The 25,500-nt window shown below is 43.6% G+C and overlaps 1 protein-coding gene across 7 annotated transcripts in view; it reads left to right on the top strand.

The window, feature by feature from the left end:
- GAN (gigaxonin) overlaps positions 1-25,500 on the top strand; it is an 80,574-nt gene that overhangs the window by 40,273 nt on the left and 14,801 nt on the right. For 5 of the 7 annotated variants that reach the window (XR_003435402.1, XR_003435401.1, XR_003435400.1 and 2 more), the window contains exons 6-9: positions 644-756; positions 1,725-1,874; positions 2,788-2,924; positions 3,183-3,311. Coding sequence is in view for 3 of the 7 variants with exons in the window: in XM_027119173.1 (XP_026974974.1) it covers positions 644-756; positions 1,725-1,874; positions 2,788-2,924; positions 3,183-3,311 (529 nt within the window). In the remaining 4 variants the exon portion in view is untranslated. Of the gene's footprint in view, positions 1-643; positions 757-1,724; positions 1,875-2,787; positions 2,925-3,182; positions 3,312-4,822; positions 8,760-12,708; positions 12,819-12,905; positions 25,382-25,500 lie in introns of those variants that run through there. The other 2 variants (XM_027119171.1, XM_027119172.1) reach the window with 2 other exon arrangements.

Genomic DNA, 25,500 nt, shown 5'->3' with positions numbered 1-25,500 from the left:
GTAAATCGAATTCCAATTTTGAGATTTCCTAGATAAGCAAGGAGATTTAAATCTGGCTTCTAATTCTGGTTGGCCTTCATCCTGATGGTTAGAACTTCAGCGAGGCTTTCCTGCCAGAAGCCACACCGTCTGTGGGCCTGGGATTTAGATTTCTATCTTCTTCATCCCCTCAAAGCCATTAAGAGAAAGGTTGCATTTTTCCCAGATTGCTAAACGCCCTCAGAGCAAAATGGTTTCCATGCATGGTAACCTCTCTAGGGCCCACATTTCCCTTCCCTTTTACCATAGTGTCTTGTTGGCTTCTTCTCCTTTAAGAAGACTATTTTAAATAGAGTCTGGGGAACAGAACAGATGAACTGAGATAACTCGAAGTCACTTGCTGACCGGGTGGGTGGTGTCAGTTTTCCTCCTAAGGTGCAGGGTCGTGGGAATCCCCTCAGAGATCGCGAGGCAAGCGAAGTGGTCAGAGTGACTCACAGATCTGGCTCTGTCACCCAGGCTTGGTAAGGTCTCGAACCCGTTGTTGTCAGAGAAGGTATCTCCACATCCTGTCTCTGCCCTTACGGCATTTGTATTTGACTAGAGATGGGTGTTGAAAACTTACATTTCAACTTCCTTGCATGTCTTCTTTGATTTTTTGCAGAAGGATTTTTGTTTGTATTTGGGGGCCAAGACGAAAATAAGCAGACCCTGAGCTCAGGAGAAAAGTATGACCCAGATGCAAACACATGGACCGCACTGCCACCAATGAACGAGGTAAAATACTGCTTTTGTAATTTGTCTGATGTTTCTTTTTTCCCTTTAGCACTTTTGTTTGCTTTGCGTTTGAGTATAAGGAAAGAGGTAGCAGCCTCACCAAGCCCCCCTGCCTGGTACGCTCGTGCCCCCCTCCCGGCTCTGCTCCCTGTGCCTTCCCTCGCTCCCCCTTCTGAAGCCTCCTAGGAGTGCACTTGCTTTGGGACCTTTGCCAGGTACCCACGTGGCTCGCCGCTTGCTTCCTTCAGTGTTTGTCCGTAAGGCTCCTTCTCAGCGAGGCCCCCCGCCGCCTCTCAGCTCTCCTGCCCCCTCCCCTGCTTTCCTTCTCTTCATACCACATAGAACCTCCTCACACACTAGATCTTTCTCAGCGGTTCGCACGAGCTTTTTGATGATGGCAGCGCATTTCGTTTGTGTGGTCAGCGCTCTCCCTTCAGCGCTGGAGTGGGGCTGGGCGCCCAGGAAGTGCTGTGAGTGTATGAGTGTGAAACACATCAGGTTCTGTTGCTCCAGGCAGCCTTAGCCCGGGCCTCTCGCCCTCCCACCCCCACCTCTCCAGCCACAGGCAGTGCTGTTGACGTGGATCTTACTTGACTTCACACGTCAGCTGGGAACCACTTGCTGCCCACTGCTGTACAAAGATCATTTTACAGAGCCACACGGTAATAGTTCTCTTTCTTGTCGTGAGCTGTTGTGAGTAAAAAGTAAGGATTCTGCCAGTGAATTCACCACGTGTGTAGTTCCCTTGTTCCGGGAAATTCCTGGACTTGGGTTCTCTGTCTATTGTGATAGAAGAGTGAGCTGCTAGGGAAATCAGAAATATTTGAGAGAGATGGTTTTGAGCCTGGTATTTCTTTGCTGGAACGCTGGAATATAATAATATCTGTAATATTTATTAAATGTATGAATATCAGCTTTCAATCTGATAGTTGGCCTTTTGTCTACAAAGATCTTTGATGTCTTTTCAGGCAAGACATAACTTTGGAATTGTGGAGATAGATGGGATGCTGTACGTTTTAGGAGGAGAAGATGGTGAAAAAGAGCTAATTTCCATGGAATGTTATGATATTTATTCTAAAACCTGGACAAAGCAACCCGCTTTAACCATGGTTAGAAAGGTGAGAACGATATCTTGTGATAACTAATTCACAAATTGGATTTTAAAGTTATGTTTCTTCATTTCCTACGTATGCCTTTTAACACGACTGATAGTGTTAAAAGAATTAACATGATAGAATTCTGTCTTTGTGGGTAGCTTGCCTTCACTATTACTAGCCACACACCAAGCTAGGAAACGGTGTGTGAGAGCGTTTACCTTGGCAGTGGGCTCTGGGCAGCGCTGCTGTGTCCAAGGCCCACGCCTGATAAATGCTTTGTGACTGCACTAACCTAGGAAGGAACCAGGTCTCCCAAACCTGTTTTCTTAATCATTGTGCAGGACTGGGGAGAAACATTAATCCATAGGTAGAGAACTGCCATTGCTGAGTAGGATGAAAACAAATGGCTCATGTTAGCTGTTTACAGCTTAGTCTGTATTTCTTTTCCCTGGTGGAGGCTGGAGTTCCATCATCAGGCCAAAGCCTTGTCCAGCGCCCTAGGTATTTTACACCATGGGTACCGGGATTTACTCATAATATGATCTCTCACCGTCTGTGCCCTTCCGACTGACTTACTTGGGGCAGGAATTGAATGATGTCTTGCTCCAAGGAGTCCACATCTGGGACTCTTGAAATAGTGGTGAGAACAGAGAGCCTGGGAAGCCTCTTTAAAAGTTAGGATTATTTACTCACTTAGCGGAATAGTATTAGATGGAGTTAATCCTTTTCTGAGGATTAACAGTGTGTGTATTACCTTGCTCTTCTCATTTTTAAAAGCCTCTGTTGTAATATTGGAAGGCACCATACATAGTCTTACTATTAGAAGTCAGATCCTTTTCCAGATATTTGCCAGTGCTCTCTAGACAAGCTGGTATTTACTCGCCCAACTTTAATAATAAATGTTGCCTCCCCCACTGTTGCTTTCTCCTTTCAGATTGGCTGCTATGCAGCTATGAAAAAGAAAATCTATGCCATGGGTGGAGGATCATATGGAAAACTCTTCGAGTCTGTGGAATGTTATGACACACGGACCCAGCAGTGGACCGCTATCTGTCCACTGAAAGAGAGAAGGTGAGAGAACTTGGATAAGGACTGTGCAGAGCCCCCTTCACCTGGCTTTTGTTTTTCCCTTCTTTCCAGCTAATCTTTTATTTGACTTGGCATTTGGTTGATATAACATTACATTAATAAGCCATTTCCTGAAAAAGGAAGACCCATGTATTTGTGCAACGTTGAATGGCGCAGAGCTAAAACAAGCGTAAGAGGAATTATGGAATCGGGTCATGAGTTGTAAATCTAATACCTGGTATGCCCTATGTGGCCTTTCAGGTTTGGAGCTGTAGCCTGTGGAGTCGCCATGGAACTGTATGTATTTGGGGGAGTCAGAAGTCGTGAGGACATCCAGGGGGGCGAGATGGTAACCTGCAAGTCGGAATTCTACCACGATGAGTTTAAAAGGTATTTATGAATGGTTTCATGCGGCTTCTGCAACTTTTTCTTTATGCTTTCAAAGGCATGTTTTGCTTTGTTTAGTTTTGTTTTCAAATTATTTCATTGAATTTATCTATTTATGTCTAATGCATAGTAGATATTTATTCAGTGACTTCGGAAATCTTGGTAACTCATAGGAAAGCCATAGAAGAATGTTTCTAAAATGTAGATCAGACCTTGGCACTTCTGATAGCTTTTAGGAGAAAGTTTAAACTCCTTAACTTAGCAGATATGGCCTTTTGTGATTTGGCCTATGTCTACTGTTTCTGCTACTGTTCAACCCAGATGCGTCACTTGAGTCCCACTGAGTGACTTTTTTCCTCCAAAACGTGGTGTGATTGTCTCAGCTCTGTGCTTTTTTTTTTTTAACATCTTTATTGGAGTATAATTGCTTTACAATGGTGTGTTAGTTTCTGCTTTATAACAAAGTGAATCAGTTATACATATACATATACATATGTTCCCATATCTCTTCCCTCTTGCGTCTCCCTCCCTCCCACCCTCCCTATCCCACCCCTCTAGGTGGTCACAAAGCACCGAGCTGATCTCCCTGTGCTATGCGGCTGCTTCCCACTAGCTATCGGTTTTACGTTTGGTAGTGTACATATGTCCATGCCACTCTCTCACTTTGCCTAGAGTCTGTCATACAGAGTGAAGTAAGTCAGAAAGAGAAAAACAAATACCGTATGCTAATGCATATATATGGAATCTAAGAAAAAAAAAAAGGTCATGAAGAACCTAGGGACAAGACAGGAATAAAGACACAGACCTACTAGAGAATGGACTTGAGGATATGGGGAGGGGGAAGGGTAAGCTGTGAGAAAGCTCTGTGCTTTTGTACTATTCTCTTTGCCTAATATTTCCCTTCCCATGTTTATCCAGTTAATTTGGCCTCTTCCAAAACTCTGCTTAATCATCACTGCCCAGAGAAAGCCTTCTCACACCTCACAGTCTGAGTCAGGCTCCTCAGTCTGGGATCCTATACATCTCTCTCGGATGTGATAGAGGTAACGGAAGCTCCTTCAGGAGAAGTTCCAGCTCAGCTTTGGGTCCTAGCTTCTGGCATCATACCTGGCCAGTGTCAGACACTCAGTAAACGTGGTGTCAGAGATTCTTAAAACATCTGAAAGGCTGCCATATGTCTTGTAAAGTAGGCAGCATCCTTCCAACCCCCTCACTTCCCTCCTCTGACACGTTATATTGTTGTAGCCACCAAACAGTATTGTTATTGCAGTAATATGTTCAAATCCTACAGGGAAACTGCCCTGCTGAAGTTAATCTTGTGATAGCATTTCAACTGTGTTACCAGAAGGGGGCGCCAGAATATAATGTTCAAGTTCATACTATTTTAGATAAGGGCAAACAATGAGCGGTTGCCAAGATTTTAGAAATATGTATAAATGTTACCTAACTATTAGTGTATTTTAAAGTTAGGATATTTGCATAGCCTTTTCCCCCCCTTTTTCCTTCAATTACAGGGAGCAAACAGTCTTAGGAAAATTTACTAGACAACGTGTGAGAGCAGTTTGAGAATGCTTGCTCTGGTAGCGGTGGGGGGCAGAATTTCAAGGACTTTGCTACACTTCTCTTCCATAATATGTTACTGCAAGGGCTGACTGTTCAAGGTATGAAGTAGTTTATTAATTTCTTGCCCAAATGAATCCCAAAACAGTGTGCCCAACCTCATTAACAAGCAGTGGTCAGTACGTTTGGTTTCTGATAAAATATTGTTATAAGCCTTTGTCATAATGACTGAATTACTGTTTGGACAGTGTGAGCTAGAGAGCTATAAACTCGCTTGCTGAAGTAATCAGGGTTGCTTATGGTTTTACCATTTTCTGTCCCTATTTTGATTGTGTAGGACTTAAATCTGGCTGTAAAGTTTTTTATCTGCCCTTGATATGCTAGCAATTATTAGAACCTTTAGATTTCTGTCAGGTTGTCTCATATTAATATAGTTGAGAAGCTTCAGATATGAGTATATTACTTGCTTTCAGTTCATAATTGTTAAACGTGAGTATTGCTTCTTCCTTGCTGTTTAAAAGCACTTCCAGATAAAATCTGTATTATCTTTAGTTTGCTTATATTCAAGCTTTCCAGTGTTGATTCACAAACAGAATGAAGAAAGCTTAACTTCTGTTGATATATAGGATTCTAGTTTAGATAACAGTAAACATGCATATAACACTAAGTGCCGTGTATTAACTCATTTAGTCTTCAAAACAACCCTCTGAGATATAGTTACTCTTTTTATTCCTATCTTGCATACGAGGAAACCAAAACACAGAGAGGTTAAGTAATGTGCCCCAAAACACACAGGTAGCAGGTGGCAGAGCTGGAATTTGAACTCAGGCCCCAGAGTCCACATTTTCAGCCACCACACAATATTGCCTTAAAAATATAGGCTTTCCCATAAATACCTATAGAAGGGAAAAAAATCTATAAGTAGTTTATTTCTTTAAAGATCAGATGTTTCCAAGTGTGTGATATTTGCATACTCTGGAAACTGTTGCCAGATGAACAACCTGCATTAGATTGGAGACCATTTACTGTTTTTAAGTAATCTCTTGTCTTTCCTGTCTTTGTTCCCTATTTTTAGGTTAAAACTTTCCTGGAAAAATGCCATATCTTACTATTTTCTGTGTTTCTGACTAAAAACAAAACTATGTGAAGGAAAGCAAAAAAAAATTGCCATTATTTCTACTAAGTCATGGCAACAACTTCATATATCCAGAAAGACAGTACCTCTATTTCTGTTCCTTGAATCCCTGTTCTTTTACTCGTACTACCATCCTCCCAGTGGTCCATATTCAAAATAAGGTCATCTTTGATTCTCTCTTATGCTTCACATCTCATGAGTTGCCAAGTTTTTTCTTTTTTCTTTTTTTTTTTAAACTCTGTAGTATTTTTCACACATCCCCCCACCCTTTATTTTTCTGCCCTGACTCCAGTGAGCTCACTCTTTTATATGTGCAAAGTCTTCTAACTAGTCTCTCTAATACATTTCACCTACTTGTGCTTTTAAAAGATTAATCTGACGTTGGCCATTTCATTGTGATGGAAATTCTTCCTGTTTCCCCATTGCTTACCAAGTAAAGATAATAGTATTTAGTCTCCTACTCGGGGCCCTCCACGATCTGAGGTTGAGAAAAATGTTGAGCCTTTTTCGCTTTCTCCTTTTCACATGTTCTGTACTCCAGCTCACTTCTTATAGCCATCCTGTGTTTTATTGTCTCTGTGCATTTGCTCAGCCGAGATGCCCTCCCCCTCTCATTTTTATATTATAGGTAAATCATGTTAACTATTCTTTGAAGCCTACATCTGTCAGTTTCATCTTTTGATGCCTGAATGTATACTTGGACAGACGTCTTTGACCACTGGCTGAATCCCCTGTGGTTCTCTGACTTGTGGGTAAGGGACCATTATGGTAGCAAGGGTTAAGTGGAAGTCACTGGAACTTTCCTTCCCTGCCGAGATAGAAAACCAGAAGCAGTACTGCATCCTGAGGAATGTGCAGACATTTGTGCCACCGTCAAAGACTTGAAAATGCAAGAGTCGTGCTACGTATCATATCCCCACTTAATTCACTTAGAAAACGTAGAAAAGTCAAGTGGATTTTGGAAAATAACCGTGAGCTTTCCTAAACTTAAGCAGGTGATTAAGCTGATCACAGACTCAGTCCTGCGGGTGGGGTCTTTATGCAGCACAGTCCCTGGCCTTGGTGCCGCTGTTGCCTTAGCTGACGCCTTCTCTTCACACCAGTCAGCAGAGACCACCAGCAGCTGTTTCTTGTACCTGGCAGGACCAGCGGTACCCCTGTACAGTGTTGCCTCAGGACTGTGTCAGTTTTGCCGTGTGCAGTATATTATTAGCCCCCAGAGATTTTGATCACCTTGGTGTGCCGTACTGCATTGGTCTGCCCCGTTGACCATGTTATGCTGTTTGGGTCTGAGGCTTAGGAAGTAGCACATACTACAGATGCCTTTGTAAGACACGTGAGCAAGAGGATGGGAGATGAACGCTGCTCCTAGCCAAATCCGCTTCAGTCATGGTCCAGCCAGGAGACAGAAACCACCTCGTAATCTGCAGGGGAGATTTAATGTACATAATTATTAACTAGGAAGAGTAGTTAGCTGCTGACAGGTGAGAGAGTGCAGAAACAGCCGATGAAGGAAGCGCGACTACAGCCTTTAGGGCTGAGGGACAGTGCCCCAGGAAGGAGCAAACTGGGAAGAGCCCTCCCTGCCCCGCAAGGCTAGATTTACCTCCATGGAGGAGGGTGTGCAGTGGCCCCAGACGTGGCAGGGCCCTGGGGTGCCAGGGCCAGAGCTGGTGCGTGGAAGCTGCCTGCTGGCTGGCAAAGGACCACCCTGAGGGAGAGCCACTCTGGTCCCCCGGCACACAGGAGGCGGCAGAGCAGATGGAGGAAGGAAAAGGCCACCGACACCAGGGAAGAAGCCCTTTCCTCTCCCCAGCCTTGCAGTCCCGCCAGCGCTCTCTGTGCTGCGCTTATCTTCTCAAAGAACCAGCCACGCATCCATGTTCATTTTCTCCACTGTGTTTTCTGTTTCATTGGTTTCTCCCCTCGTCTATATTATTTCCTTCCTTTTACTTACTTTGGGTTTATTTTGTTCCTCCTTTTCTAGCTTCTTCAGGTAGCATATTAGATTTTTAAAATTTCTCCTATCTTTTTATCATAAGCGTGTTTTCCTTTCCCTCACTGAGCATCGTTATGGTAGCTGCGTGCAGGTCCCTGTCTGGCAGATAATCGCAGCATCTGAGTCATCTCAGAGTTGGCGTCTGTTGATGGTTTATTTCCTTGCAAAGGGGTTTTCATTTTTCTGGCTCTTTTGTTGAGTAATTCTGGATTGTGTCGGGGCGTTGCGAACATGACATTGTTGAGGCCCCAAGGTCTCTTGCTGCTGCTTCAGAGACTTGCTCCGGGCATTTAGCAGACAGTGGACTTGGTTAGACTCACGGAGCCTCAGGTGCAAGCATTCGTGGCTCCAGTGTCAGTCAGACGTGACTCGGGTGGATGTCCGTCAGTTTAGTTCTGTACCTTCCATCTTTCTGAGACCCCCCGCACGCTTCAGTGATCCTTGTTGCCCCAAGATGCTCTCCCCTGATTCCGGTGGCCAGAAAGACGGCAGGGTTTTCTCTAGGGCTTTTGTTCCCCAGAGCTGCCAGCCCCAGGCTGCCTTCAGACGGAGCTACCAAGGAACTGGAAACTCATTCCATGTGGGTGCTTGTTCAGCTTTCAACTTCTTTCCCAAATCTGCCTGCTTCTGCCCGGTCTCCAGAGCCCTCAGGCAGTCTGTCTTTTGTATTTTGTCTGGAGTTTGTAGCTGCTTCTCGTGGGAGGCTCCGCCGAGCCCTTGCTGAAGCTCCCTCTCCCCTCCCTCTCCCCTCCCTCTCCCCTCCCTCTCTCCTTCCCACCTTCTCTCCTTCCCACCTTTTCTCCTTGCCTGTCTTACCCCTCCCTCTCTGCTCTCTGAAGCTTGCCCCATTTTAAAATTTCCTTTGAGGGAGGGGGGATTCTTAATTCTGAGTTACCAGAGGACACATCATTGTAGCCTGCAAGTCCCGAGGAGCCCATGTTTGAGAACAGTGTAATAAAGGCATAATATTGCCTTGTCCATTACAAAAATTACTGCTACTTCACGATGCCTGCTAGGTACTAGACACTGTGCAAAGTACTTTACATTGGCTGTTCCATTTCATCCTCACAGCAGACACCTGAGCTTGGTGATGGCGTCCCCACCTTACAAATGACGAAAGAGAGACTGGGTTAGCTCAGTCATCCAAGGTCAACGAGGTGAAAAATGGTAGAGAAAGAAATGCAGAAGTACATGCCATTTATACCATTTTTAAAAGCAGCAGCTAAGTATATGATCCAATTAAATTCTCATATTTTATGTACTTTGAAGCCTCAGCATTATATAAAATAGATCACACAGGATTGTTTTTCTGAAACCCAGGAACTCTGAATCACTGATCTGCTTTGGACCAAATTTGGTAGACAGTCCACATAGACCAATCTCTTCAGCTTTGTGGATTTATTCCAGGGAGGAATTATGTTGAATTCTCACCTCTACAGAATTACTGAGGAATGCCCTTGTATTCTGACGCGTTCTTTCGGTAGATGATCTAGTCGCGTATGTCTTAGTTCAGAAGAAGTACCGGCTGCCTCGTGGGCGTGCCTGCGGCCCTGTTGGTGGACTTGCTGGGAGGGTTGTATGCCTCCCCAACAGGGTCATCCTGGGAGTGGCTCAGCTGCAGACACGGCAGGGGGATGCTCATCGGCTTTGTTTGATTCAGGACCTGGGAAGAATTGAAATGTCGAGGTTCAGTTATTTATGTTTACTTAGCCTTGAAGACATAAAATATGAACAAACCAGTTGTTGTATTTGACATTTTTCCAACTTTTTCTTTCAAAGGCCTGTTCGGGTCCCCGTTTTCACTTTGCATTGAGAGCTCTTAGATGTTTCCCTTTTCCTGTTTATCAGAGGCATCTCGGAGGCAGGGGCCAAACTGAACTCCCAGTCCCAGCAAACTGCTTGATTCCAATCAACTTTTAGATGTTCGAGGAATCGGATGTTAGGTAAAGGTACTCAGGGGGATGACAGCTTTACAGCAGCTTTGCTTCTGAGTGGTTCCACGATCTTGGGCAAATCATTCTGCTTCTGGGTTTCTTGGGATTAAAAATATGGAAGCTACTACTTTATATAACAGTCTGGGAAGAGTGTTCATTGAAATGAAAGTGCTGTTCTTAGTGAAATAATTTTACATTTGTATTTAACATCAAGATGCTGTAGACCTTAGCCAGTGGCTTCTTGGACACTTGATGGCAGAGTTAGACACACAGGAACGGTGCCAGGGCATCTTCGTGCTCTGATGGTGAGTGGAGGCCCAGACACTGGTAGTTCTGAAGGGTTTAGATACATTTCCAAGATCTGACTGAGGTCTGCTCTGACCTGGCTATGCCTTTAGCTATTAAAGGGAAATTGTTTGGTCAGACTACCTTAAGTAAATATTATTACATAGCAGAGTCATTTGTTTTCGTTTTAAAGCAAAAAAACCCTTTTATTTTGGAATAATTTTAGACTTGTAGAAAAGTGGCAAAAATAGTAAGAGTTCCCAAAAGCTTCTCCCAGCTTCACCCAGCTTCTCCTAATGTTAACATCTTACGTACCGTAGTACAGATATCAAAACCAGGATACTCACGTAGGTACAGTATTATTAAGTAAACTACAGACTTTATTCAAATTTCACCAGCTTGCCCACTAATATCTTTTTCTCGCTGCTCCGGGATCCGATCCAGGACCTGACATGGCTTTCAGTTGTTGAGTTTCTTCGGTCTCCTTTAATCTGTGACGGTTCCTCAGTCTTTCCTCGTCCTTCATGACCTTGACACCCTTGAAGGTTATTGGTCAGTTTTTTACTAGGATGTCTCTTCATGTGGGTTTGTCTCATGACGTCTCGCGATGAGGCTGAGGTTGCGCGTTTGGGCCGGGAATCCCACAGAAGTGCTGCTGGGCCCTTCTCTGCCCGGCATCAGGGGGAGCATGATGTCGATAATGTCTCGTTACTGGTGATGCTAATCTTGACGACTTGGTTAAGGTGGCATCTTTTGGGTTTCCCCATTGTAAAGTCACTACTTTTCCCTTTGTAATTAATGAGTATCTTGGAAGAGAGAATTTGAGAATATGGGAATATACTGTTTCTCCTTAAACTTTCACCACTAATTTAGCATCATTGGTGGACTGGCCTTGCAGTAGTTATCACTGTGCTGCTTGCCTAATGGTGATTTTTCTGCTTCCCTCATTCCTTCTACCTTTGTCAGCTGGAATTCTGTAAAGAAGACCTGCCCCTTCTCCCTAATTTTTTTTTAATGTATTCAGTCATTTGTTTTTATCAGTATGGACTTACGGATATTTATTCTGTGAGTTATCTGTCCAGGACTATCATTATTCATTGTGTTGCTCCAGTTGTTCCCACCGTGGCCATTGGGAGCTACTGCATATCAGCTCCGGTGTCCTTCTGACACAACTCATCCTGTTTTAAGCTCTTCCTATGTGGCAGCGCAAGATGATCCAGGCTCATCTTGAATTTTCAGCCTCTCCTGTGGAGTCAGCCACTTCTTCATGGAGCCCTGGCTCCTTTTAGTGGCTATTAAATTGATTTTCAACAGAAGTACCAAGCAATTTAGTGGGGACAGAAATGTCTTTTCAGCAAGTGATGCTGGAACACCTAGGTATCTGTATGGGGGAGAAAAAGGACTTGACTCTTATACCTCATATCATACACAAAAGTAAACTTGAAATGTATCATAAGACCTAAGTGTAAAAACTGAAACAATAAAATTTCCAGAAATTTTAATTTAAAAAACTTTTGCAACCTTGGAGTAGGCAAAGATTTCCTAGGAGGACATAGAAAGCATGAACTATAAAAAGAAAAAAATGATAAACTGGAATTCATCAAAATTAAAAATCTCTGTTCTCAAAGTCCCCATTAAGATAATGAAAAGACAGTCTACATGCTGGGAAAAAGATTTGTGATACACATATCCAACAAAGGACTTGTATCCATGAAATAAAAAGAATCTTAAAAGTTAATAAGAAGACAGAAAAGCCAATTTGAAAAATGAGCAGATCTTTGAGCAGAAATTTCACAAAAGTAGATACGTAAAGTGTCCAGTAAGCACATGCAGAGATGCTTAGCACCCTTGGTCTTCAGGGAAAAGCACACCACTCATATGGCTAAAATGACAAAGACCGACGGTACCCGAGCTGGCAGTAATGGCGGGCAGTTGGAGTTTTCACATGTTGCTCATTGGAATGCAAAATGGCACAACACCTTGGAAAACAGTGTGGTGTTTTCCTATCAAAGAAAATACACCTTTAACCGTATAACCAAGCAATTCCATAACGTAAGCCCACAAAAGAGCTTTGCCCTCTCAAGTCCAAAATAGCTTCACTCACAATAGCCAGACACTGGAGGCTGCCCAGATGAACCTGAACAGGTGAATGGGTAACAAATTCTGCTGTACCATGTAATGGAATCCTGCTTAAGATTACAAGAAATGAGGTAACGATGAAGCCACAGCGTGGATGAACCTCCTTCACACTGTGCTGAGTGAAGGAAGCGGACTGGATAGTGCACTCTATGATGCATTATATGCGACGTTCTGGAACAGACACAACTAAGTCTTCAGTGACAGGAAGGAAATGAGTGTGTCCGCAGAAGAGGGGTGTCGGTGTCGTGCCTTGTACTGTAGGTGGCTCAGAGTTTTGTCATCTCAGTCTGCTGAGATGTCGTGGACACCCTTTGACCTCCTTCATTCTGTCCCTCTGTTTGTTCTCAGGTGGATCTATCTTAATGACCAGAATTTATGCATCCCCGCCAGTTCCTCTTTTGTGTACGGAGCTGTCCCCATAGGAGCCAGTATCTATGTCATCGGAGATCTTGATACAGGTCAGAATGTTACAGTGATCTTGTCGGAACCGTTTCCCGGTGATTCCGAGGCACGGTGTGTCACCTCTGCTTATTCTCACGGCGCAGGTACCAATTACGACTACGTGCGCGAGTTCAAAAGGAGCACGGGAACCTGGCACCACACCAAGCCCCTCCTCCCCTCCGACCTCCGCCGCACCGGGTGTGCAGCCTTACGTATTGCGAATTGCAAGCTTTTCCGCCTGCAGCTTCAGCAGGGCTTGTTCCGCATCCGTGTTCACTCACCTTGACGGGGCCGCGGCGCGGAAGCGGAGCTCCTGACCAAGCGCGCCGGGACGCGGCGCTCTGCGAGGGGACAGAGATGGCAGGCGACCCTTGCTCTGCGCCGGCCTCTGTGCGGTAACAGGAGTGGTTTTCTAACGCTTAGAAGCCTGGGCTTCCAGCTCTTGTTCGGGAGAACACGTAACTGCTGAAAAAAAACGAGGAGGAGTCAGTTCCTCCAGGAGATGTGTCCCTAGACCAACCGGGCTAGTCAGCGTCAGAGGAAAAGGGAAGTGGGAATCCGTGTCATGTAAAATCAGGAAGTTATAGCACCAAGGTGCATGTTCCCCGCGGGGAACTCACGTCTGCCTGACCGCTCTGTTCGAGTACCTGGCTTTGGTTAACAAACGAGCAAACATGCATATATCAACATATCCAAACATACCGGGGTTGCTTTTCCACTGCACTTGGAAGGAGATATTATGCCTAACTCTGCCCAACAATTTAAGGTTTGTGCCTAAAATGTTAGATTGGACTCAATGCCAGTTAGTCTCCACTTACTACTAGTTGTCCGTCCTAAGAATCTTTTTTAAACTAAATTATGATGAATTGAAACTAAGATAAAATTTCTCTTTTATGACATTCTATCTTAGTAATCCAAAGGAGTCAATAAATTAAGGAGTCAGGTGGCAGCCCTCCCATGAATTTAAAGGAAGTTGCTGACTTCTGTGTTAATTCAGATGAAGATGTGTCATGCCGTCATTTCTGGGGTTGCGAAGGATCTCATGCAGTGCCAGTCTTCCTTTCCAACTAACCAGAACTGTTTTATAAATATGAGGATATTAGTGAGTAGGAGATTTTGTAAAAGAAGGACCTGAGCCGGACAAATAATAAAGGTCTGCTATGACCAAAAAAAAAAAAAAGTCCAGAGGAAATATATAGGGATCAAAAACTTCTAAAAGTAATCTGTCTGAAAGCACACAGAGTCTTGTTTACTACTGTCTAGGATTTGAAAACGTGTCTTGGAATGCAAATCCACGTTAAGAATCTAGTCTTTGTAGCAGAATTTTCTCAATGCCGTTCACTAGTACGAGTTTCAGACAAACTACATTACAAGTAAAGGTTGGCTGGTAGAATAAACTACCTCAACTTAATTTCATTCTGTTCCTGTAGAGCAAATTAATCCTTTCCTCCTTCCCTCCCTCTCACTCCCATGTCGACCCACTCAACCCCACTCCTCAAAGGGGAAAAAGTCTGTCATTAGTGGTACTTACCTTGTAAGATATTTTGTTTTCCATTCGAATTATACCACCTTAGTGTGAAACCAAGGAGTTCAAAGTGCTTGATGACTTCATCATTTGAATTTTATGCAATATCAGATTTCTAATCAATTTAATATAGAGCTCTGCATTTCTAATTGTTTTCTACAGCTTCCCCCCCCCCTAGTATATGGCTATAAGAAGCAGCATTTAGTCTTAATGATTAATAGATGTATAAGTGTATCCTTTGGTTATAAATTTGAGAATAGGAATTTCTCCTAGAAACTTCCTACCTGGAATGTCTGTATGCTTTACCCATGCATATGAAACATCACTTGTCTTTTCCCACCCAGGAACAGTAGAAGTCAATCCAGTGCTAGAAAAGTCACTGAGCAGCCTTGTCTGTGGGAATTCTAAAGAATGTTGTGTGTGCGCATTAACTCTCCATCCTGGCAGAGACATGGGTAAGAGGAGGTACAGGGTTTTCCTCTTCTCTGTCAGAGGCACTGGGCCAGATTTGCCGGCCATTCACATAACAGTCAGATTTGACGCGTAAGTCAAAGCCAGCCTCTTTGCTTTGTGCCGTGTACCGGTCAGCAGTTGTCTGCATGCTTTCCCCAGGATACCTTGGGTGTCTTCTGATCCAAGCAAACTGCATGGCCACTGCAAAGAAAGAAAACTTTCTTGTACAACTAGATGTTAGTTTTAGAGGAAATAAATTTCTGAAAAAGTGGGTTTTCTTTGATAAAATGTCCCATACAGAACAGAACCTTGGCCTTCAGAAGCCACAGCTGAGGTATGTTAAAGTGGTAACTGATGTCCTATTAAAGCCATGACAGTCAGCAATTCTCTTTTCTTTAATTTCTGAAATTTAAAGTCCTTCCCAGGCTACGCCAGGCCTCTCCAAGGAGACAGTTCATTGTTTAGGAGTGAATGGGTCCCTGTTGCAGTATTATCAGTGCCTGCATGACTTGGTCAATTCATTTTATAAAAGTAGTTTTTTGTTGTTTTTTTTTTAATTTAGTTCATTGACACTGTAGCTGCAGAAAAAATTAGGTAACTTTTTTCAAATTAAATTTGCTGCATAATATGGGATGCAATAAACAAGAAAAGCTGCTAAGTGCCAAACTGTTATTTTACTATATAATAATATAAAAATATTACATTGAAATGTAGGCATGTATTTAGTTTTATGATATTCCAAAATTAATCATGACTTTTTTGTAAATTACAGTTACTTTAGTATCGTGAAAAAATTTTTAACTAATTTCACACAGGTTTGTGTTTTAACCATCCACTTATGCCTTGAAATACCCTTTCTTGGTAAATTTTTGATACTTCTTTTTCCATTAGGCACTTTTATCAGGTGTATATTGGAATTGGCAGCAGAAGATAGATCTTAAAATTTTAAATACAGTATCTTTGGGGGAAGTGCAATTTATTTTCATTATCCACCAACAGAAGGAAAGTTGTCTCAGCTCAGAGTAATTTAAAGTATTTCTTCTAGGCTACGGTCTAAAGTAGGTTTGTTTGTTTCTTTGTTTAACACATCCAAATACAGATTTTTTTTCAAAGATTTAAGTGTTTAATTTAAAATGAAGTTTTAAATTTTTTTGTGATCGTGCTTATATCCTGTGAGAGTAAAAGTGTGAGAGAGAGTGTGTGCGTGAGTGTGTGTATGTGTGTGATGTGACTAGCTAAGTCTGTTTGTATATGTTTAGCTTTGGAATTGTCGTTCCAAAGTACATATATTATTGTCTCCTGGTGCTTCAGATAAATTCTTGAGCCTGTGGTCCTTCAGTTTATACTACTGTGTTAACTCATGTTGAGTGTATATATTGATGTATTTGTAGTTTGTAGTAAGTTTTACTTGGCGTTTGCATTTCTTTTCTTTAGCATATTAAAAACAGTGTTAGTGTTTACCAACTCATAGTTGGTATGTTATAAAGAATTGGCCTAAGAAATTTATAAATTCCTCGTGTCTTTTACTGCTATGAGGAGTTGATAGCTGACAGTAGGCTTTTTTCAAACTGTGCAACCAGCAGAAGAGAGTATCTGGGGGATGCTGGACGGCGTGTTGCTTGCCTTGAAGTGTTCTGTTATCCTGCACGACCACTTTAATGACGGCGCTTTCTTCGGTGATGCTGTGGAAGTGCCATTTTGTCATTTATGAGTGAGGAGTCCCCTAGGCAATGCCTGGGAGATACATCCTTTATATCGATGTGGTAAAGACAGGGCTCCTTTGCTGTGGCGCTGCAGTTACTCAGGGTAGCAAGTTAGGTTTTTAGAGAAATGTGTTAGCTGCTTAGGTCCTTTGGGGTTCCGTTTGGTGTGTTCCTGCTTCATTACGCCAAACCAGGGATCTCCAGAAGTTTTCCGAGGAGCATTAAAAACACTGCGGTATTACCTTCCGGAATGTTGTTTTTCTTGATTCAAGAGGAGGCTGCCTGTGATCAGGTGAAGACATGTGATTATCCGGGGAAAGAATGAGGCAGCACTTTCACCACATCAGTTTTGAAGGTGCTGGAACCCCCGTACAGAGCACCCAGTGGAAGGGAAGGGAAAGGTGAGGCTGCTCTGGTTCAGTAGCTGCCCCTGGAGCCGTGAGAGAAGAGACTCCAACCGGCACAGAAAAGCCCGCCCTGGGTTTAATCAACAGTGTTGACTGAGCACCTACTCAGAATTCTGCTTGGGTTTCTGGGGAGCTTCACAGTGAGGCAGATGAAATCCTGCCCTCCCTCCAGACTGTAAACTCCTTGTGGGCAGGAACCCTACTTTAGTCTTCTGCTAATCCTAGTGCTTGGCACACAGTAGGTAGTCAATAAATGACCAACGAATACAGTGTCCTTGTGATCCCGGTGACGTTCTACACAGGATTGAAAGGGACTTACTTTTAAGTGAGAAACTTTGCACACAGATAGGCCGGCCTCATAATACAGAGTGGGAAACCAGTACAGAATAAAAAACGCAAAGTGCCTGACTTATATGTGACGCACAGCTCTGTGGTCTCCATATGTTCTGGAGAATTTTTGAGACCCTGTACTCAGCACACCCAATAATGTTTACGGCATCTAATGTTGGGTTTTGTTCACTGCTTTTTCTGTGGGGCTCAAAATCTTTTCCAGAACGTACTGCTTTGATCCTCACATCTCTGTGATGGGTGCAGTGCTCTCCATTGGACAGAAAGCAGCCTTTGAGGCCCAGTAGATACAGCTTCATTCCCCGCTTCAGATGTGAGTAGAAGCCAAAAAGTGGAATCTGGTCTTTGGATTATCAGTTTCACTGTTCAGTGTATTAGAATATCACTTAATTTTTTAGGCATACAAGTATTTTTAATCATATGATAATCATTTATGGTATAACTTAAACCCCCAAACGTATCCTTTGCAAGTTGCACAAATATAAACTAAAAGATCTTTGGTTTTCTTTGTCATTTAGCTGTGGGAAATTTAAGAATTTACTAAAGTTGTAAGAACAGAAGTCATAAGCGTTTGTGTTTGAGAGAGAAGCTGTTTCTACTTTTAAAAGCTGAAGCTTCATTTATCCTTCCCTTTCTTACCACATCTAACCAGTAAGGGAAAAGATACTCTGTCTTAGAATGTTGAGGGAAGCATTTTGCTAGCTTTCTAGTAATCCCTGAAGTATTCCCTAGAGCTGGTTGATAGAAGTTTATGGTACAAGGGTGAGGAATGCCCCACTTGCCCACATTTGAGGGGAGTGTGAACTTAGGTGAGTTAATCCTGCCTGCTGGCAGCGGAGTCCTCCTGGTCTTGAACTGGAGACTTCCTCTATTTTTTGGCAAACCAGCTAGTAAAAATTCTAAATTTTTTGTAATTTTGTTTCAGAGGTAATTCTATTATTTTAATTTTAAACATATCTCGACTTGGTCTCTGCAGTATGCGACGTGTGAGAAGCTCAGATGTAGCTCTATATTCTTTGGACTGATGCATACTGCTTAGGAAAGTTAGTTCTTTTCAATTCTATCATTGACGTTCTCTAAACGAATGGATTTTTAAACTCCTTCCCTTTCTTATGAAATCAAATATCTAATAACGTTGCATAATGATCTAGTGAGAAATGTCTGTTGCCTTCTCTTTTTCATGTTGAGATAAAAACTCATCTTTTAAAATTGCTACTCACCTGAAATTTAGGCTAATTATAATTTTTGATATTGACGTCTTCATGGCCCAACAAAGTTGTTGTAGACTCTTAAATCACTGTGATCTGAATTAGAGAAGGTGCAGGTAGGAGGGGGTGACAGCCCACGAAGTCTGGGTACATATTGCGTAAGATGACGCGGAGAAAGCTTAGCCACTTCCTGTGACCCTAGTAAATGAATGGCCACTTCAAATCCCGAGTGGCTGTGGGTTCATCTTTCTTTCTGGTTGGTGAATTATATTTGTTAGAACTTTATTTTTAGCATATCAGTACAGCTTTTTAAGTACCTTATTTTTATTCCTCTCACTCATCAATCACACACAAGGTGTACCTTAGAACCTTGGGTTAAATTTTTTCAAGTTAAACCGAGGAATTTGGTTCACAGTTTGCTTTATCATGTTTCCTGTTTAATCGGATGAGAATTACACATGCGCGTATTCCCTTGTTCTTCGTGTTTATAGGAAAGACGCTGTTCTCGGCTACCTCATTATGTAGTGTTGTGCTTGATCCCCTGCCAGTTTAGAAGAATTCAACACATTCTGTCCTTTAACAAAAGCCTGGAAACAAGCAGTAAGTGGCCTTGAGGAATACAATTCTCTAAGGCGTAGTTTCCATTTTACTACTTTTTTTAAAAAAAAATAGGCACTTTTAATCAGGAGGAACAATAATTCTCCTAGAGCTGCTGCAAAGTGATTACTTGAAACTCAACTTGAACTTTAAAGAGTCTTTACAAGGCTATGTTTTCATAACGTAGAAAAGTAGTATATTTAAACACCACTGCTGTGTAAAATAGAGGGCTTCATTGCCATTGTCATTCAGATCAGACAGGAAATCTTGTCTATCTGTAATTTGACCCAGTGTTTGGGATTTAGATGCTTGGGGCTACTGTTTTTCCTATTCTATAAGGTGCTATTGGGAGCAGTTTAAGGGTCTGTTAGGTGTAGTTTCATGAATTTGTTTCCCAAGAATCTTAATTTTGGTGAAAGTAGAGGGCTCATCAAGAAGTTCCTCTTCTCTTTTAGTTCTGATAACCTGGGGTTTTAAAATGAAACTCTGAAAGGGCAGGGCTGAGTTGACCAAACAACATAGAACTGCATTACGCTTAAAATCACGAGTGATCGGGTTTGTTTTGTGTGTCAGTGGAACTTCCCCAGCTTCCTCCCGTACGCACCATCTGCACAGGGCACGTGTGGGTGCTGTCCTTGCCAGCATCTGTCCGCCTACCTGGCTGGTGAGTGAGGGGGAGCTGCGGGGCCCATCACTTCTCGTAGACAGACCTTCCCTTCCGGGGGTGACTTCTTATAGGAATTACCCAGTACCCTTCATGGCCAAAAAGAGTTATGCCCATTCCTAAAAACCTAGCATACTAGGAATAACTTACATACCAGGTGAGATCTAAAACCTTAACTGTCCTTGTGCATTAAGATTTAATGGATGTGCTTGTGCTTTGTAGACTAAAGGGCTTGCTGCTGACAAAGTCCTCGGGGGCTTCTAGCCGTCGGCCATGAGGCATTCCCTTAGGTGGTTGCCAAGAGAACCAAGGTTCACCCCTCTAAAGCCCCAAGCTTTTGTATTGTAATTGTTTTGAGGAAAATATCTGTAAACATTCTCTGTACTGTCCCAAGTGAACCCAATGGTTGTGAGCACGCGTGGGCTTCAGGGCCGGGTGCACATGGGTTTGGAGATGCTGGCCGCTGGCTGCTTTGTGAGCTTCAAAGCTCTTTACCCCGTAGAAAGAGATGATGGGTGTTTACCTGCTGGGGTTGCTGTGAGGAATCAGTGGAGTAAGGACGGTGAGAACTTGGTGTCTTGCACACAGATGGGGTGGTTGGGATCTCAGCTGCCGTTGCCGCCCGACTCAGCCTCTAGTCACTCATGGTCTTAGCTCTCGCCCTTCGCTGAGTGTCCCCACCCTTAGTGCTTTCTTCATTCTCACGTCTGCCACCACAATACACGAGTAAATGCGTATTTGCACTTCCAAAATTATTTTCTGGATCCATGACACCGTTCTCCTCCTACTTCTCTAAGACCTCAATTCAAGGTAACTCTAGACAGTGGAAACACCCCAAAATATGTGTTTAGAATATTTAGAGTGGTTATAAATATCCCTTATTTCAGGGTTTGCCTAATGAAGTACTCTAGTAATATTTAAAACTCTTTCCTGAAGTTGAATTTTTCTTTTTTCCCTAAAATATTAAAGGTAGTAGTCTGTATTAGTCCAATAAACTGGATGTTTTCTAGATCTCTGTTTGAGATCAGTATACCTGAACTATGCTTTCTGAACTTGGATGTTATGTGGAACCTAAAAACAAACAAAGAAACTTTGTGTTACGTGTGTGTGTGTGTGTGTGTGTGTGTGTGTAGAACTCCTGTACCTTCAGGTAAAGAAGGGTTATTTAACAAAGTGATACCAAAAGTGAGCTACTTAATCCTTTTATAAAATCACTTCCTTTCCAGTTCAGATTACAGCCTGGTGAATTTAGTGGTACGTGACATACCCAGCTTATCTTGACTTCAATAAGGCATTTGATAAAGTCATTCTTGATATTTTTGTGATTGAGAAAAGGGAGTAGAAATAGGTTTAAAAGGTCTGAGAAATACCCAGGCAGTGTTGATAGGAACGGGCCCTTGTGTCAGCACGGATGGGGGTGATCTAGCAGTATGCGTTTTTAACGTTTTCACTACTAACTTATATAAAACTATAGACGGCAGAGGAAAGTGTTGGGTGTTAGGGTCTGCAGTGCTTTTTTTACAGTCTAATAACATGGCTAAATATAGTCTTATGTCTAGGTTCAGAGAAGATAGTTCCCAATTGAAAGGGAAAGAAAAAATTGTGTGTGGTGGGTGGGGGGGGGAATCATTGATAATTTGAACATAAGCCAACTGTTTAAAAAAATAGTGCCCTTGTCTGTGTTGGGGGCTGGTAGCCCGAAGAGGAAGTCTGTTCCATCCACATGCTGCATTGATGGGCCCTGGGAACCGCACTGAGCTGCCGACTCTGGGCACCAGCACCTGGGAGGCCACCTGGAGGATGATAGCCGGGGTGGTGGGCTCTCTGGAGGCCCCAGGCTCTGGCCTGCTGGGGGGGCTTTAGAAGGAGCAGATGTGCGTGCCCCAGAGCGCCTTGCTCAAGCCGAGAGGCAGAAACGGTAGAGGCAGAATGTTTCTGTCGCTCTTAGAACTTTCTAGAATTGCCTCGTGATGAAATGGGTGCCTCCTGTGGTTCTGAGCGCTCAGCTCTGAGAATCACCCCAAGGGTGCCCCGTGCAGCTGTGACTAGTGGGTGTGACAGTGTCAACCATGGGGGTCTTGCACGGTGACAGGATGTTGTCACAGGCTCCAAAGCTTCTTGCAGATGAGGTTCTGTGAACAGTTTAGTAAAAAAAGTGGGGGGGGGATAACGTTTGTATTTTAGCTTTCACATTGTTTTTGAGGAGAAGGGCCTCTGTTCCTCCTGACGTGTGCTCTCTCCCCGCCTCCCTCCCCTCCGTCCTCTCTGTTCGCTCACCGCCTCCTGATTGCAGCCACTGGCCCACGGCTACAGCCAGCTTCAGCCGAACCTTCAGAAATAGACGTACTTCTAGCGATTTCCCTAAAGCCATGTTAACTAGACAGGGATTCTTGCTGTTTGTATACTCTTTGTTCTAAATCCCTTAGTGCCTCTGCAGGCTTAAGAAAGCTGGTAAGTAAAAATCGGACTCTTAAGCAGGGCCTGGGATGCCATCGAGGGCACCGTGTACTGGGGGGAGTTGGGTTGGCTGACCTCTTCCAGCCCCTCCCAGCTCCAGGAATGGGCACCTCGCTGATGGGTTACTTTGTCATCCCTGGAGAAGCGTTTCCAGAGGACCTGCTTCCTCTCGGGTTCTGTCCCTCCCTCTTCTGTGAAAGCCCCTGCAGTCTTCCTCCCAGTTGACGGGGCTGCAGGGGCGCCACTCCCCCTCTGTGTCTCCTCCCGACCCCACCTGCCCCAAAGCCCAGGGACTGAGCAGAGGCTGGGACAGGCACTCAAGTCCAGGTCCAAGTCCAGGTCCGAGGGAGGGAGCTGTCCGCGTTGTTTTCCGGGCATGTGCCTTCTGCCCATCCCCTCGGCTGTCTTCACTCACTGCTAACCCTCTGTTTGAACCAGTGCTCACTTTCCTCCCCGTGTCCCGTTGTGCCTGCACAGACTGTGGGTGGGATCTCCGAGGACATGGGCCCTTCCTGCAGTTGACACTTCTTTCTGGGCGGTTGAGGAACTTTAGTCAAGATGGGGGAGGTATTTCGGTTGCGTTCTGCAGTGTACGCTTATTTACCTACTTTTCTTGGCAATCGCATCCTCGCCTGCCCTCTGTTCTCATCCCGTGGCCTCTCCCAGTCTGGTTTTTTAACTGCTTGAATTATGTAGCCAAAAGAGTGGGGGGCGCTCTTCTAGTTCCCCAGACATTTAGCCTAAAACACGTGTTGAAAAAGCATTCTTCCAGGATCCCTCACCTGGCCTCTGTGACCAGCACTTTCCGCCGCCAGAGAGCCAGAGCGGTGGCCCAGGCCGGGCAGCTCCCAGAGTCTGCACTGCTCTGCTCCTCCCATGTGAGAACCCGGGGCCCAGAGCCTCCCACCCCAGGCATGGCCAGGTGCATCTCTGCGGCTCCTTAAGCAGCTAGACTGGAACAGCCTCCCCAGGGCCCCAGGCGGCCTCACCTTCCACACCTGCCCCGGAGGTTCTTAGGGCTCCTCTCTGAGCCAGAAGCAGGGGCCCCAGATGCCAGACATACCACATCAGCACCCAGCTGCCAGGCGCCGTGCGGGCTCCACCTCGTCCTTTCCTCTTATTTAGCTCTGATTAAAAACACACTGCACTCCAAATTGTGACTAGGATCGGAAATTAGAATTCCTCATTTACAGTAAGAGAGAGACCATCTTTATGTATTTTTTTCAAAAGGAATTTTTGCTTCAGAAAAAACTCTAGAAAGTAAATGTATTCTTGTTAATCTAAGCATATGCTCACTGAATTGGACTCTATGCTTTGTATAAAATTACGTAGGATCTGGTACGTGGGGCAAAAGGGTATGTATCATCAGCTTAAAAACAAACCTTCAGTGTCGGTGGGTTTACAGCATTGTTTTCCTATAGGGGACCTCAAAATTTAAGTTCTGCGTGCAAACAAATCAGCCAGGTTGCATGGAGTAGATGATTTTATGATGGGAAATGTCTCCAGTGGCCTTTAGTTGAGAAAAGCACAGGCGCTTTAGCAACACTTGCTTCATTAAATATCAGTGGCTTTTTCTGCTGATGGGATTCTTTTCATTTTGACGCATCTGTGACACAGCCTCTGTTTGGTTCCTCATTCCTGTACCCCTTCAAGTCGCCAGTGACATAGCGGTACTTGTTTTGTGTTCAATCATACCACTTGTGAACTGTGACGACCATGAAAAAATAATCGTGTTTTCGGCAGAACATTTTGAACACCTGTCGCGGCCCGTTCTGCAATTGCATCAGCAGAGCTTGGAGTGATCAGTGGATTTAACAAAAGCACCTCCCTCCTCCACCCCTTCCCTCCCATCCTCATCAGAAACTATTGTAGAAGTACAGGCTCTGGCAGACTTCATTTTCACACTGTATGTTCCTGGTGACAGAGACGCTCGTACCTGTCTGTGAATGGGGTCCATCCATCACTCATTCTAAAACGTGTAGATTCATTCGTTGGTTTTCTCTCACCGATCCCAGTCTTCCGCTGTGAGAGAAGACTACCAAGGGAACTCCTTGAAACAGGGCCATAAATTCAGTTTGACTTTCCCAGACTCAGGGCTGATCTTCACAGTGGGCCCTGGTCCGGCAGAACAACCAGCGACACTCCTGTTGCCTGGTTGCCTGGGCGGCACCAGCCGCCATATGTGACAGTCGCCCTTGTCAAGAACCAGTTTTCAGCACACTCTTGTTTTGTCATTTTCAATGCTTTTAATACCATAAAGCAAAGTCCATGAATACCAGATTCCCAAAATACCGTATCAAAACTCATCCTCTTAAACGCAAGTCTTTGTTTAATTAACATATCTATATTTTCTGACGTGGTACATACAGAAGAGTTTTTAATTTAAATCCTGCAGCTTTTATTATCTGGTAAGATTCCAAGTTGAGCAGTCTACTTAGACGTGTATTCCGATGAGGTTACGTGTGTTCAGATGAGGTATCTCGATCTTTAAAGAAAGACCTACTACTGAAAAAAAACAGATTTGCAATGAAATAGACATAAGCTAGACAAAAGACATGCTATGGAAAGTTCAAAATATTTCAAGTACTGGGAAGTTGCAACTTGTAGAGTTATCCTCCCCGAATTCAGTAGGATAGCAGAGAAATTGTGCTAATGTGATTTCATTGAAACGTCACGTCTCAAACATCCTGTGGTACAAGCATATTCGTTTCTTCTGTGGAGTAGTTTTCTATTCCGTTGCTGGTACGAAATTTTAGTGAAGTTGAAGTAATTTTGAATTAGTGACCTTTCTTACGAAGTTGCTTTATGGTTTACAAGTAATACTGATGCAAACAGGCTATGTTAACTTTCTTAAAATTAAGTAGCACGCACTTTGTTTACAAGCTTGGTTTATTGTGGGGTAACTACGGGGTCACCCCGTTTCACGAGCACAGGATTTGTGCTTTGGGAACATAACTGCGTTCGTGCTGTTCTCTTGTACCAAGGATCAGTGAAAGTGTTTTATCTTTTTTATGTAGTTTGTATTGACTGGATTTTATAACTGTAAGAAAACAGAAACAGAGTGTTGTATTTTGATCTGAAATTTGTCTATGGTAAAGTAATTTTGTTTTATGTACTGGAAGTTCATTTAAAACTTGAAATATTTTCTAGAAGGGTACCGAACAAACGAATCGTCTTTAAGCTGTTTAATTAACCTAATAAAACAATTTGATGGGGAAGGCATTGTAATTGGTTCTGATTTTTACAGTGGTTCCCACTAAGTTAGCGTTGTCGATACAGCTTGGCTTGACTTCTGAATGGAAAATTCTGTTTTTTACACCACATCTTAAACGGTTTG

This window comes from Aethalodelphis obliquidens, unplaced genomic scaffold (assembly GCF_003676395.1).
Source record: "Aethalodelphis obliquidens isolate GAN/ISIS:26980383/991018 unplaced genomic scaffold, ASM367639v1 scaffold20, whole genome shotgun sequence".
In the NCBI taxonomy this organism is placed as follows: domain Eukaryota; kingdom Metazoa; phylum Chordata; class Mammalia; order Artiodactyla; family Delphinidae; genus Aethalodelphis; species Aethalodelphis obliquidens.
Note: the sequence above shows the minus strand (reverse complement) of the source record. Positions and strands in the feature narration are given on the sequence as shown.